We start from the raw sequence: 16,458 nt of genomic DNA on the forward strand, positions 1-16,458 counted from the left end.
GATCCAAAAGATGAGTAAATCAACAACAGAATGGTTTAAAAAAAAAGAAAATTTGTGTTTTGGAATGGCCAAGTCAGAGTCCAGACCTTAACCCAATTGAAGAGAGCTGTTCATCCAAGGTACCTCAGAGATATTGATGAACTGTAACAGTTTTGTATAGAAGAATGGTCTAAAATTCCTCTTTGCCCTTGTAGAAGTCTGATCGGTAGCTACAGGAAACGTTTGGTGGAGGTTATTGCTGCTAAAGGTGGTTCTACCAGTTATTAAATACAAGGGTTCACATACTTTTCCGATTGAATTGAATTGAATTTACTTTATTTCTTGTATCCTTCACAAACACGAGTAAAAATCTTTACGTTACGTCTCCATCTAAATGTGCAATTATAGTAACTTATTAATTTATGATAAATAGAACAGTCAACGTAATATAAGAGTACACTCAAGTCAGTGTGAGTTAATGCAAAAAATGTATAATTGCAAAAGGTTCACAAACTTTTTGTAACATGTAAGGCATTGGTCAGATCACACTAGGAGTGTTGTGAACCGTTTCGGGCCTCTTTTCTAAGAAAAGATATGCTGGTGTTGGAAATGGTCCAGAGGAGATTAATGGATATGAAAGGCTTAACAAGTCTGTGTGGCTAGGTATAGTTAAAATGCCAACTATAAATTTGCGGATGATACATTGTTGGCAGAATTTCAGATGGTGACAAAAGGGCATACAGTAGCGAGCTATCTCGCACTTAACATCGGCAAAGAGCTGATTGTGGACTTCAGAAAGGATAGGATGAGGGAACACAAACCAGCCCTCATAGAGGGAGGAGCTGGAGAGAGTGAGCAATTTCAAGTTCCTGGGTGTCTATATCTATGAGGACCTAACCTGGATGTAACATATTGATGCAGCTATAATGAAGGCGAGGAAGCTGCTATATTTCATTAGGAACTTGAGACTGGATTTGTCAACTAAAGCGCTCAAACTTCTTCAGTTGTACCATGGAGAGCATTCCGAATGGTATGGGGGTGGGGGGTGGGCTACTGCACAAGATCAAGAAGTTAGTCAGCCCCATCGTGGATACTTGCCTCCGCAGTATTCAAAACATTTTCAAGGAACGATGCCTTAGGAAGGCGGCGTCCACCATTAAGGATCCCCACCAGCCAGGACATGCCCTGATATGACACTGGTAATGTCGGGAAGGAGGTACAGAAGCCTGAAGGCACTCAGCAATTCAGGAACAGCTTTTTCCCCTCTGCCATCTGATTTCTAAATGGACATTGAATCCATGAACGCCACCTCATACTTTTCTATTTCTGTTTTTTTTTTGTACTACTGATTTTAAACTTAACTAGACATGCATGCTTGCTGTAACTCAGTTTTTTCCTCTATATTTATCATGTATTTCAGTGTACTGCTGCCATAAAGTTAAAAAATTTTCACAACATGTGCCAGGGATATTAAATCTCGTTCTGATTCTGACATAGGAAGTGCGTTTGGCTTTGGGACTGTACTTGGAGTTTAGAAGAATTGGAAGGTGGGGGGGGGGTTCTCCTTGAAACCTATTGAGTATTGCAAGGCCTTAGATAGAATAGATATGGAAAGGATGTTTCCCATGATAGAGGCATCTAGGACCAGATAGCACACATCCATTTAGAACAGAGATGTAGAGGAAATTCATGGAAGCTAAGTCATTGGGCATATTTAAAGCAGAAGTTGATGGGTTCTTGATTAGTTATGGTGTCAAAGGTTATGGAGAAAAGGCAGGAGAATGGGATTGAGAGGTATAGTAAATAAGCCACGATGGAATTGCTGAGCAGACTGGATGGCCTAATTCTGCTCCTATTTCTGATGGTCTTTCTATTCATCAACATTCCTTAGTGCCCTAACATTTACTCGGTATGTCCTGCCCCATTTGACTTCCCAAAATATGTCTGAATTAAATTGCTTTTGCCAATGCTGCACTGACCTTTCTATCCAATCTATATCCTCTCTTAGCCTTGAACGACTGTGCTTCCTTGCCATCCACAACAACATCAGTGTTTGCAGAATACCTCCTATGTTCACAATGAAATATTTGTCCTCCCTGAAAGTCATCCATCTTCTTTCTCTGTCTGTGACCAACTCACTGATCATGCTATCTACAATGTGTTCCCCATCTTGGATACTCTGTAGTGAGTCTAACCGCAGCTCAAACTGCAATGTATTCAGATAGGAGCTGCAGTGGGATACATTTCTTGCAAACAGCAGAAACGTTGGAAATGTCTCTGATTTCCCACATCTTGCAGGATGAGTGTACCACTGCACTAACTCCCGTATCCTTCATTACCAGATCTTTCTACGAATAAAGGAAAAATTAATTTAAACTGATCACTAATCGTCCTCGTTACTGAAACCCATCACTCAGCAAAGCCTGCCCTATAACTATGCAGCCCTACACAGAGACTGATATAAAGTATGTATGTGTGCAATTCATCTGCCTTTTTCATTTTTGATAATTAATTGCCTAGAGTTGCTTTCTGTTGGATCAAAGTGCTCTTATTTAAAGAGATTGAGTAGATACTCCTTTTGTCCCCTTTTTAGATTGCCATCTGACCTTATCTTGTACTCTTAACATTTAATTCATTATTAATCTCTTTGCCATTATATTGTCCAATCTTATGACCTGCTTATCTTAAAGCAATTATGTGCTTTTTTTTTAAAGTTCATTGCTATCTTTAACCATCCCACTTGTTGAATCCTTCTTTGCAGTTCTTCTTTGATGAAATTTATCAGTTTATTCTGAAAGGTGCCCTTAAATATCTACTGTTAATTAACAGATAGATCCCATGACTTAATTATCCATTTTACATCAATTCTACTTTCAGAGCTCTATAATTTCTCACATTTAAGGATAATATTCAATGTCATGGTCCCATTCTTCTCCCACTGAGACCAAATGCAAATTTTAAGTGTAGTATAATTGTTGCTGCTTAGAATGCTTTCACAATCAGGTCATGAATTCCTAATTTGTTGCACAAAGCCAAATCTAATGTAGCTTGTGCTCTGTTAATCAGTTAGGTTTTTGTTCAGTATTTACAGACATCCCACCTCTCCCAGAAGTTCCAAGAGTCTCCCGCATATCGATAGTGGCTCCCTGACGCCTGGAAATTATATGCAATATCCCAGAAATAGATTTTTTTGAGAGGGAGAGTGAGCATCCTGATTGGTCTCTCTTCGTGCTAGGACTGGTCCCCAACCACCAGGCCGTGAGGAAACGATATGATTTGGCGATATGAGTCAGCTGCACTTTTCCTCATTCCCTGTCACGCACTGTTGAATTTTAACACGCGCACGGTCATCAGTGACCCAAGACGTGCAAAGGAATGTCCCCAGTGAATCATCCATGTCAGTGCAGGAAAAAGATCAACTCCTCGAGCTTGCAAATGACGGTGGGCTGAGAAGTATGTTTGACATAACATCTCTGCCGGCATTCTGGATTAAAGTCAAGGCTGAATATCCTGAGATAGCCACGAAAGCACTGAAAAAGTTGCTGCCATTTCCAACATATTTCTGTGAAGCGGAGTTTTCTGCAATGAATGCAACGAAAACTAAATTGCGGGATAGACTGGACATAAGGAACCCCTTCGAGTATCGCTGTCTCCCATCACCCAATGATGGGACCGTCTTGTTGCAGGGAAACAAGCCCAGGGCTCCCACTGATTCAGCGATATTGGTGTGTTGCAATGATTTTACACGTTCATACGAGGAAACTATGCACTGTGTGTTTTAATATCTAAACGTTACTTAAAATGTTATGCTATTGACTTATAAGTGACGTATAATTCAGTGGTCCTCAACCTCTGGGCCGCGAAGAATACAGCGGTGGCCGGAATGCACCCAGCACATCTTTAAGAAAAAAGCTGAAATAAACAAGCTAATTAATTAGGTGCCACCCAGCACCTAATCAATTAGCTTGTTTCTTGCGGCTTTTTTCTTAAAGATGTGCTGGGTGCATTCTGGCTACCGCTGTACCACTGCATTCTTTGCGGCCCGGAGGTTTGGGACCACTGTTATAATTGACTTATCACTACGTTCATGCGAGGAAAATATGCGCTGTGTGCTTAATATTAAATTTATTAGATTAACCCCTTTAGAAACGAAATTGAGTGTATTAGCCACTTACAAGTGCCTTATAGTTGACTTATCACCTATATTCCAGTTGCATTTAACACCCCCACCCCCCAGGTCGGCCGATCCGCCAGAGTATTGTCAATATTAAACCGGTCCGCGCTGCGAAAAAGGTTGGGGACCCCTGATTTAAACTAGCTGGCTAGCTGCCAAGGAGCTACGCTATTGATGTCCTATGTGATGAGGCCAAACTCCCTGTAGACTTGCTTAAAGTTCTAATAGAATAAACATGATAATATAAGTACATATTTTAATGTCACATTTGCTGCATATACCCAACTTGCTTTACAGATTAGAAAAAATCACTAAACAAAGCATTACATACACCCTTGGAGGTCGATTGGGGGGGGGGCGTGAGGATATGGGGTTGTGGGGGGGTGGGGGTGCTGCCTCCCTGAAATGGTGGTGCTACCTCCCTGAAATGAGTTTTTGCAGGTTGGGATGTCTATATTGTTGTAAATAATTATACACTGACTTGTGTGATGTAGTATACTCCTATCTTCCCTATCTTGAATCTTTTTAATTTCCCAGGTATCTGTCACCAAATGGGACCACTTATAGATCAGAAGTTAGAAGAAATTGACAGGTAAAAGTTGTTTTATTCTATTTGTTTATAATGTATATCAGAAGGAGAGAGTATTCCTTGTTCTAAACATTAGGTATGGAGCCCTAGAAATCTCTAGGTTTCACATCAAACATGTGCATGAAAATGCTTTGATTGCCAACTACCACTTTCTCTTGGCTGATGAATTAATAGTCTTGCATGATGAAAATCACTTCAAGGAATGACTGAAATTAGCAAAGGCACTGAATGTAAACTGGGTGGGAGACTTGAACGTACATCAATAAAAATGTTGTGGAAGCAGTACTCTTGTCCAGGCCAAGAACTGAAGCTTATAGCCTCAAAATTGGGCCTGCACTAGATGGTGAGGGATGTTGGCCACTTCGCCTGTCCACTGTCAGTGTTGATGCAGGGTTTCATCCTGAAACATTGACAGTTTCTTTTCTCTAGTCACTGGTTCTCTACATGCTGATTTCTTCCAGCAGGTTGTGTGTTGGAAAAATAAACATGCTTGACATAGTTCTTGCTGATCTGCCTGTGACAGTGCATAATGGCTCTACTGCAGGTGACCACCACACTGGTAGTCTTGTCTTTGTAGTGGGGTCACTAAAATCCTGCCAAGGGGGTTAAACACAGAACAAATTCACCACCTCAAATTTGGGCTTCCGAGAGATGCTGAAAACTTATTATCAATAGCAGAAATGTATCTCATCAGAATCCGTAACCTCATAGTCCACTATTAAAGGTAGGGTATAAACTCCGGTTCATTGACCAGAAGGAGATGTCAGGATTGTTGTTCGAGATCAATCATCTCAGCCCCAGGACATCACTGCAGGAGTTCTTCCAGACAGTGATTTAGGCCCTAGCATCTCTTGATGATTCATTACGTGGTCGGAAGTAGGGTTGATCCCCTTACCTATTTTGATCACACATCTCAAATATGTGACTTTTACTGCCAAAAACTTGAAGGGCATGGAAATACCACCACCATAGTTTCCCTCCAAATCCTAACTTGGAAATACTTTGCCATTTCTTCACTATCTTAATGCTGGAATTCCCCATGCAACAGTACATTGACAATACCTTCACCAGAGGGACTGCCCAGTTCAAAAGAGTGCCCTTGGTGAGCTGGTGTCAGCCAATTAGAAATGAGCATTAAATGCTAATGGCATCCAGATCTTAAATAAATGAATAAGAAAATGCTGTTCCCACTCATTTTTTGACTCATACTTTTAAAATTTTATGGATTGATAAACATGCTAATCAGAGTAAGCCGAGCACAAGATTGGAATAAGTTGATTGATTATTATTTTACTTTATTACGGAGGTAATCTAAAATCCTCTGTCATACCCTGTAAAACTAAAATACAGGCTGTTACTGGATACCAGCAACTGGTTGCTCAATAATTTAGCTTTTTTTTTGTGTCCAAGTATATATTTTTTTCTTCTTCCCAACATTCTTTCATGAGCTATCATATGCTCAGTGTGTTTTGTATTTTACGATACTGATTGAGACTCTCCGTTGGTGGGGGTTGACCATGGATATTGCATCCTAGCAGTCTCTGTGATACATAAGCCAGGGTGGTACGATATGGAGAACAAGCTGTTGCCCGTGTAGCAGGCTCACCCTCTCCACACAGCTGATGAATGCAAAGGAACGGCAGAAACTGATACAGTTTGGCATCAGTGGCGCCGTAGGAGTTGGCAGTCAGCATTGAACTCAGCATTGCACTGGCTTATGGACTCCAGCTCTAGATTTTTCCTTTGGGTTTACTCCCAAAGCCTTTGTCATGAGTGGGTATAGCTGCAAGGCAGCTGAAATTTGAGATCAGTTTTCCTTGTAGATGAGCTGCCAACCATGGCTGATGAGACCCATCTGTCCGAAGCGACTTGTTTAAAGGCACCAATGACCCGCCTTTGCCCCTCTCCTGTCCAGTAGCAATGGTTCCTCTGGGTAAGCCACACGTGAAGGCCTGGAGCTGAACTTGGTTGTCAGAAGCTATTTGAGGTGCCCACCATTGGGAGCATTTAAGCATTTAATAGGTATTGGGAGCTCAGCCCCACAACCCCTCCCCCTGGCAACAACAACCTTGAGGAACAACAATGTTGGTACTTGCCTGAGATTCACAACAGCATCTAAAGCAGTGTCAGGACTGGCATATTGACATGACCTATGAGAAGTCGTCTTCTCTGTGCACTCTTAACTTTCCTCAACTTTGGCCAGATGCAAAACCGGTATTTTAAAAACAGAATTGTTTCAGCTTTGTCAGAAATAAAATGTGCCATGCTGTCCTATAGATGGTGCCCTTGATACAAATATCTGCTCTGTTTGTGATCTTTTAATTATTGTGTGAATTGTGAAAGGATTCATACTGATGCCATCTCTGGGCAGGAAATATTGCATGGGCTTCTCTCTGAAATGGAGCTTAAATTTATGGCCCATTGGATTTCATTGTACTATTTTAGATCCAGTATGACCTCTTACATCTGTTTACTACTTTCTGGTTTTAGGAAGCATTCTGAACTGTCAGATCTAAATGTGAAAGTGATGGAGGCTCTGTCTTTGTACGCTAAATTGATGAATGAAGATCCTATGTATTCCATGTATACCAAGCTCCCAAATCAGCAGTATTATGTGCAACCATCCTCCGTAGCAGTCTCACAGGTATTTATTGAAAATAAGCTTGCAAATAATTTTTCTTGACATTTTTAAAAATCAAACTTCTGTGAATTCCTTAAAACTGAAAAGAAAAACTATCTGTGCATTTAATGTCCTAGCTGCGATGTCATCAAAGAATTTGACCACCGAAGATTTCTTGCAGCAAATGAAGGATGTGACAACTTTTAACTAATGACTTAAATGTTCTAGAGTTTGTGAATTAAGTGTCTACAACATTGTGAAAAGTTGAAATGCTCTTTGTCATTAAATCTCTGGTCAAATTTATGATTATGACATTACAATAGAAAATATTAGTTGTTTCATGAGAAACAGGGAAGGCAAACTATCAATGGTTTCCCCTGAAAAAGGTAAGATTTTGTTTGCTGCTTTTGGCAACTTTGAACACTCAAAGCTCTTTGATGGCATGTACTTGACTTTAGCAGGTATATTCAGGACAGCCTCCCAGTGGCACTTATGTAGTGTCTGGAACACCTCAAATGGCTTCAGTCCAGGGTTACAGTCTTGCAGCTGATCACATTCCATCACTTAGTCAGACTGGTCTTCCACCGACAGCAAGCTCAGCTATGTCTACCCAGCAGGCTGTGACATCTTATACTAAGTAAGTATGCATGTGTTGTTCTGTTATCATTTGAATTATTCTAGACCCCTTGCAGAACTAAATGATTTCCAGTAGCTGTGTACATTAACATCTAAACTGAAACTATCTGGTGATAAAATCAATTTATAATTACTTAATCATTATTAACTTGTAGAATAATTTTCTTTGAAAGGAGAAGCCAGTAGTTTCCAGTCATTTAAATAAATCCAGCATTACAGGAGACCCCTAATAAACTTGCCAACAGGAAAAAAAATTTACAAATGAAGTTCAACATGGATAAATATGAAGTCATAGGTGTTTGGAAGAAGATTAGAGACCTCGTTCATAACTGGGAAGATGAGGTTATTGGTGTGGTAGAGATACAAGAAAACTTGGAGTGGCAGTCAGGGGAAGTTGCACAAGATGACAATTCTGAAAAGAAAGATGATGAACTAAGCCTCGGTAGGATAATGGAGAGCTGAATATAGTTTCACTAGATCCTACAGGACAGTTTAGCAAACGCCTATGAGTTCCAAGTAAGTGGCAAACTGGATCCAAAATTTACAGAGTGACAAGTTGCAAAGGATAATGTGATAGCAAGGCTTTTGTAGACCAATATAGTACAGGATCTAAGTTGTTCCTTTGGCCCATGATGTGTCAGTCTAATTAAGTTAACAACATCTAATCCCTTCTGCCTGGATATGGTCCACATCCTTCTATTGTCTGTACACTCACCTGTTTATCTAACTACCTATTGAACACCTCCTTTATATCTGCCTCCATCACATTCTGACAGTGCATTCTAGGTACCCACCACTGTATAGTAAAAACAAGACTACCCCACGTATCTTCTTTTGAATTTTTTCCTCGCTCTTTCTTTAAATGCATGCTCCATCTCAATATACGTTTAAACTCTGGAGAAAAAGCTTTTGACAGTCTATTTTATCCATGCCTTGGATAATTTTTATAAACCTCTTTCAATTCTCCCCTTAAACTCCCTGTGCATGATTCCACATAGCTCAGTAATGGGGGAGAACACAAGTAGAGATTTAGAAGAAATCTAGTATGGAATTTGGAGGAATTTTATTTCCTCAAAAGTTGACACAAATCGTATTATTATGTTGAGAGGAAGTCTGGACAGGTGAATGAGGAAGTGATATATGTAAAATTCTAATAATTGGCATCAATTGCTTGGAAATCAAAGTGATCCAGCATTTGGCTCTCTCATTGTTCTGGAGTGTGAGCAGTGTCTGTGGTTGGAGTTGAAGGTCTAGATTGTGTATTAGGTGTGTGCTCAAAGTGGGGTCTGCTGAAATCTGCTGGGTTCTATTTTCAGCTCCCTTTATGCTAATCAGTTACTGAAAAAGTTATATTTCTGTGTAACATGCAAAATAAGTGTGATGTGATGGAATAAAGAATTATATAAAAAATATAGTATGGATATCAAATAAATGTATAAATACCAGCATGTTTTACAGTGTAAACAGCAGACAAAATTGTGGTTTAATGTGTTTACAGTGCATTGCAGTGACTGAGGTAACAGATGGTGTGAAGTTTTTCTTTGTTTTAATAGCCCTACAGTGCATTCGTGAAGGGAGCTTTTGGAAAAGGCAATTTGTAGGGTGGGTAATGATGCAGTGAATTTTTTCTCCCCTGCTTCTTTCTCCTGGACACATGCAAGTACTGCAGTGATGGCAGACTGTAGCCAATTACTTTTTCTAAGTTCATTCGCTATTTCTTTATCCCCGAATGCTACCTTTCCAGCATCATTTTCTAGCGGTCTGATAAACACTCTCTCCTCTCTTTCATTCTTTATATATATGAAAAAAACCTTTGGTATACTCTTTTATATTATTGGCTGGCTTACCTTCATATTTCACTTTTTCTCTCCTTAAGACTCTTTCACTTCTGTTAGTTTTTAAAAGCTTCCCAACCCCTGAATGTCCCACTATTTTCCCAATATTAAATGCTGTCTCTTTTGCTTTCTTGTTATATTCCACTTCCCTTGTCAGCCACAGTTGTGCCATACTACTTCATCTTTAGGATATACCTATCTAATTTCTTTAAAATCCTCCCTGAAACTTCTGCCATTGCTGTTCTGCTATCATTCCTGCTGGTGTCCCCTTCTAATCAACTATGGGCCAGTTTCTCTTTCATGTGCTCTATAATTCTCTTTTCTGCACTGTAATACCGATACATCTGACTTTAGCTTCTCCCTCTCCAGCTGCAAGGTGAACTCTATCATATTATGATTACTGCTTGCTAAGGGTTCCTTTACCTTAAGCTCCCTAATCAAATCTGGTTCATTACACAACTCCCAATTAGAATAGCTGATCCCTTAGTGGACTGAACCACAAGCTGCTCTTAAAAAGTCATCTTGTCGGCATTCCCTCTCTTGAGATCCAACACCAACCTGATTTTTCCCAGTCCACCTGCATACTGCAATCCCCCCCATGACTATTGCAACATTAGCCAGCTGGTGGTGCTGTGGCATCAGCACCGGACTTTGAGGCGAAAAACCCTGAGTTTGTATCAGGTTGGCTGCTTGCATGTTTTCCATCTGTGCTGGGTTGAGTAAGCTAGTAACTTGGCCTTGTATATTTTTAAAAAATTGTCAAATCCTATACAAGTGGCAAAAGTGCTTTCTTCTGAGCCACAAGGCATGAAAAGGAGCAACATTGCAATATGGCCCTTTTTACATGCCTTTTATCTCCCAACATAACTTGCATCTCACATTCTGGCTACTCTTCGGAGGGCTGAACCATCTGAATCTATTTCTTGTAGTTTCTTAACTCTTCCCACAAGGATTCTACATCTTCCGATCCTATGTCACCTCTTTCTAAGGGTTTGTTTTCATTTTTTTTTTACCAACAGAGTCACCCTTTGCCTACCTGCTTGTCCTTTGGATACAGTGTGTATCCTTGGATGTTAAACTCCCAGCTGTAATTTTCTTTCAGCCATGACTTGGTCACAGCTTCATACATGCCAGTCTCTTGCTATGCCGCAAGATCATCTATCATATTCCGTATGCTGTATACATTCAAATATAACACGCTCAACTCTGTTTTCGTCACCCTTTTCAATTATTCTCCCATGTTACATTTCAATTCGACTGCAATTTTGCCCCATTATCTGTCTGTCCTTCCTCAGTCTCACTACTCAAGTCAGTGTATACTTTCACTCATATACAAACTGCCCCATCTTCCACTCTGTCACTCCAGTTCCCATCCCCCGTCAAATTAATTTAAACACTCCCCAACAGCTCTAGCAAACCTGCCCACTAGTATTCTGGTTCCTCTTGGGTTCAGATGTAACCCACCCTTTAGTACACGCCATAATTCACCAGAAGTGATCCCAATGATCCAGAAAAATGAAACTACTCCCTGCACCAATTTCTCAGCCACACATTCATCTGCCAAACCATCCTATTCTTACCCTCACTGGCATGTAACACAAACAGCAACCTAGAGGTTACTATCTTTGAGGCCCTGCTTTCAACTTTCCACCTTACTCCCTATATTATTCCTTCAAGACTTCTTTTCTCTTTTCCTACCTATGTTGTTGGTAACAGTATGTTCCACAATTTCTAGTTTCTCACTCTCCTCCTTTAGAATGGTTTGGAGATGATCTCAGAACATACCATCCGGGTGTCTCTTTCACGTCCACAGAATCTCCTGTCTGCTGCTTTTTATGGAATCCCTATCACTACTGCACTCCTCTTCTCCCTCGTTGCCTTCTGAGCCACAGCACTAGACTTAGTGACACAGACTAGGTTGCTAGGTCAACGCTCAGTCCCCCAACGGCAGCTCCAGCAATATCCAAAGCAGTATACCTATTGTTGAGGGGAATGTCCGGGGGTACCCTGCGCTGTCTGTCTATTCCCTTTTCCTCTCCTGTCAGAGTGGTCATGATGAGTCAATGAGAGAAGACACATTTTTCTTCAAGTTGGTGTGCATCTCCTCCTTTTTGAGGACTTTCAGCTACAAGATGTGATTGCACCTGGACACTAGCTTGTTTACTTCCTGCTGGTACTTGACTTTGTCACCTTCACTGATTAGTCCAATGGTGGTGAAGTCAGCTGAGGCTGTACAGAATATAAATAGTGACTTAAGCTGAAAGGCTAATTTTTGTGTTGTAATATCCTGAATATGAAATATTTTCAACTGAGAATTACAGTACATGGCTTCAGATTGGTCGTTTCAGTGTGGAACAATTTGCCTGTAACTTTGAACACGAAAGGGTAGACGTGATCTACATCACAAGTGGAAAATGTGCCTATAAGAATAGCTGTTTGTGCATTGCTTTTGAAAATTTGTCCCTTTAAACTAAATTTTGAATTCAAGGTGTTTATTCCAAATCAGTAGTAGATTTATGCAGATAAAGTGCAATGAAAATACATAATCTGAAGTACATTAATTGGTGTAACAGTTTTAGGCACAGAGAAATAAAAATGTAACTGCAAATTCAGTAAATATCATTTTGTTTATAATCAAATTTTAACCAAAAACAGTGATATCAAAGCATTTGAAACCTAGTGATTATATTATGTTTTAAATGTTTGACCTGCATACATTCACTACTGAATCTTGTCCTTGCATACTTCCATAATCTGTTCACTGAATAGTACTTGGAATAAAATTACTCTAAAAGCAACTATCTAACTTTTGTCATTAATACCATTTAAATGTAGCTTGTCACAAGTTTGGTCAGTTAAATTTTATCAGTTGTTTATAGTATTCAGCCATCTTTTCCAAAGTGGAAGTTTGCATGGGGAGCTGTGGATATCGTCAGGGGTACGGACCCACATTCTTCAAATGGCTGTGGTTGAGGCATTTAGCACATTACACATCTATCTTAGCTGTTTACCTTGCATTGTAAATAGAGCCCAGGTTTTAAAAATCAATTCAATTTTTTCTCTCTTTCAGTGCTATGGCTGCAAGTACATACATAAGTCAGGCACCTGTCTATAGTCAAACTCCCCCTTCAAATGTCGACATCTCTAGTTATCAGAGTACAGGTTTAAATGGACAACAGATACCAAGCTACAGTGTTTCCTCGACAGCACATGGCCAAGAGTCTAGCAGTCAACAATCACCTTACTCACAGAAAGCACTTCTATAGAGGATATGACATTTCTCATCAGTTTTGTCCTTTAACTATTAACCCTTAATGCTGGTTGAGAATAAACAGGCAGTGCTTTAATTCACAGCAATTAAAATATCATCAATATGCACCAGTTGCACTGAACTTTTGTTTCTTCAAGCAGAACCACCTAATACTAAAGAAGGACAAATGGTAAGATACCCCTGAAGAAGTATCATGATGTCCCATTTCATGGGATAAAATGGAACTGATAGCTGTTGTGTACATAATGTTGGTTTATTGCATTAGTATTAAATTTGATAGCCATAAGTGAAAATGTGAAGATAAACTGTTACAGTTGATATAGAAATTTAATTCATGGTGGATTTCAAATTAGATTATCAATTTTTCTAGTAATTTTAATTTATATATATTTAAAGTAGATAATGTTTCATCATCCTTATTATGTGAAGGATCAAATCTACATTGCCACATTTTGCACTCTGATGAAAAAAAAAAGGCCGCCTAGATGCCTGCAATGATGTTTTGCTCATTCTGGTCTAAAAGAGGAAGCTCAAATGAGTTATAGGACTTTCTATGCATTTTGTTTTGCTCCTTTTTCACCTCCAGTGATTCTGCTTTGGCTTCTTTGTTTTAAACATTGTTATAACCTGTTTTTTATAAAATTTATCTTATTCACCATATGCCTAACCTAACTTAAAATGGAATTTATTTTTCAAATGAAGAGTCAGAAACTTATTTGTGACTCATTACAACCATCTGCAGTTTAATGCTCAGCTATATAATGGACTGCCTTCATATAATGCTTTGGACGATTGCATCCTCCAAATCTTCATTTTCATTGTAACATTCAAGACGATTGTCGATACTCCAACAAGTTAGGAATTTGAAGGTAGTGAAATCATTTCGTTTTCACTCCTGGCTGTATCTGGCATCTCCAAGCCTGAACTTTTGAAACAAAACAGTTCTAAATTGTGTTACTGCTTATTTCTTGCCAACTATCAGTGACAGAAATCACTGCTTTTTGAAAACAAACACATGCAATTGATGCTACATTAAAAACTGTTCACTTTATTTACCATGTGTCTTAATGGCCACACAAGTGCACACGACTGATGCTATTTAGAATGTTCAGCAGAGCCTCCTGTCCCAGTCAAGTGGCACAGTGTCCCAAATAAATGAAGGGAATCCAGGCTATTTTCTTGATTAGTTTTGTTCTTTAAGAGTTAACCCAAATAAAGTGGCTGCTCCGATTATCCAGAATCCACTGAACTAGTGACTTTTTCCATGTAATTCTAGGTCCAAATGCTTACCCACCAAAGACAAAGCAACGAAGCAAAATCTGCTCTTAACACTGTTTTGTAATTGGAGTCAATCCTTTTTAATTGATTGGGGTTGTTTGATCTTAATGCTTTTGCAATAGCTGGAAAAGGTGATCTTTAGAATTTAATTGACAGTATTCCAGTACTAATTTTCTTGGCCAACTGAATTAAAGTGCAAAAACGAGGAAATCTGCAGATGCTGGATATTCAAGCAACACACACAAAATGCTGGTGGAATGCAGCAGGCCAGAGAGCATCTATAGGAAGAAGCACAGTCGACATTTCGGGCTAAGACCCTTCGTCGGGACTAACTGAAAGAAGAGATAGTAAGAGATTTGAAAGTGGGAGAGGGAGATCAAAAATGATAGGAGAAGACAGGAGGGGAAGGGATGGAGCTAAGAGCTGGAAAGTTGATTGGCAAAAGGGATGCAAGGCTGGAGAAGGGAGAGGATCATGGGACGGGAGGCCTAGGGAGAAAGAAAGGGGGAAGGGAGCACCAGAGGATGGGGAGCAGGTAAGGAGTTATTGTGAGAGGGACAGAGAGAAAAAAGGGAAAAAAAATTAAATCAATAAATAAGGGATGGGGTAAGAATGGAAGGAGGGGCATTAACAGAAGTTAGAGAAGTCAGTGTTCATGCCATCAGGTTGGAGGCTACCCAGACGGACTATAAGGTGTTGTTCCTCCAACCTGAGTGTGGCTTCGTCTTTATCAACCACAATTCAGGGCCCCAGAGAGTCCTTTCAGGTGAGGCGACACTTCACCGCTGAGTTGGCTGGCGTGATATACTGCGTCCGGTGCTCCCGGTGCGGCCTTCTATAGGTGAGACCCGACGAAGACTGGGAGACCATTTCGCTGAACACCTACGCTCTGTCCACCAGAGAAAGCAGGATCTCCCAGTGGCCACACATTTTAATTCCACATCCCATTCCCATTCTGACATGTCTATCCATGGCCTCCGCTACTGTAAAGATGAAGCCACACTCAGGTTGGATGAACAACACCTTATAGTCCGTTTGGGTAGCCTCCAACTTGATGGCATGAACATCGACTTCTCTAACTTCTGTTAATGCCCCTCCTCCCGTTCTATTTTTATTTTTTTCCTTTTTTCTCTCTCTGTCCCTCTCACAACAATTTCTTGCCTGCTCTCCGTCTTCCTCTGGGCTCCCCTCCCCCTTTCTTTCTCCCTAGGTAGGCCTCCCATCCCATGATTCTCTCCCTTCTCCAGCTCTGTATCCCTTTTGCCAATCAACTTTCCAGCTCTTGGCTCCATCCCTCCCCTTCTTACCTTCTCCTATCATTTCTGATCTTCTCCCCCCCCCCCCACTTTCAAATCTCTTACTATCTCTTCTCTCAGTTAGTCCTGATGAAGGGTCTCGGCCGGAAACGTTGACTGTATCTCTTCGTATAGATGCTGTCTGGCCTGCTGTGTTCCACCAGCATTTTGTGTGTGTTGCACTAATGTAAAGCAATGTGACATACCCCTTTTCTAAGAAGTATCAGCACTATTCAGACACTTCCTAATCTGTGTTTTGAATTTGAGTTCCTTTCTCACTGTTCTCAATGAAGAGTGTTATCTATTTTCAGTGCATAAATGGAGTTGGAGGGGAATGTGGAGAGGCATAATCATATTTGCAGACCAGTGGGGATCTTTTTTTCTCTGGAATTGCTCTTCTTATAAAGGCAGTACTCTCATGTTAAAGTGACACCGTCAGATTTCTGTTCCAGCATCATTTATCATTCTGTATGTAAATTTAGAAAGTTGTTGGGCAACCTTTAACGAGATGGTGCTGCTTCAATCTAGTATCTATAACTGGAGGTGTGAAATTTGCAAATATTTGCTGCATTTACACTTTTTTAAATTCTTGAAGTTGATATTGTTTGATCTGAAAATGGAAAAAGATCATATTTTTCACTCAATGTAATGCAATACCAGCCAAATGTAATTCAAAAAAGTACTTTGGTTAATAAATAGTTTAACAGATGTAAACTTTTTTCCTGTGTTCATCATTAAATCTACAAAAATCATCCATGGTCCATAACTCTGTAAATATAAT

General features: G+C 40.0%; 1 protein-coding gene across 2 annotated transcripts in view; it reads left to right on the plus strand.

Annotated features, from left to right (window-relative positions):
- The window catches only part of LOC134344429 (signal transducing adapter molecule 1-like), an 89,597-nt gene extending 74,926 nt beyond the window's left edge, over positions 1-14,671 (plus strand). The window contains exons 11-14 of one of the 2 annotated variants that reach the window (XM_063044199.1): positions 4,691-4,745; positions 7,233-7,386; positions 7,821-7,999; positions 12,904-14,671. In XM_063044199.1, coding sequence (XP_062900269.1) covers positions 4,691-4,745; positions 7,233-7,386; positions 7,821-7,999; positions 12,904-13,099 — 584 coding nt within the window. In that variant the 3' untranslated portion in view covers positions 13,100-14,671. The remainder of the gene's footprint in view (positions 1-4,690; positions 4,746-7,232; positions 7,387-7,820; positions 8,000-12,903) is intronic. The other variant, XM_063044200.1, reaches the window with a different exon arrangement.
- Positions 14,672-16,458: the final 1,787 nt, after the last annotated feature.

Source organism: Mobula hypostoma, chromosome 3 (assembly GCF_963921235.1).
Source record: "Mobula hypostoma chromosome 3, sMobHyp1.1, whole genome shotgun sequence".
NCBI lineage: Eukaryota > Metazoa > Chordata > Chondrichthyes > Myliobatiformes > Myliobatidae > Mobula > Mobula hypostoma.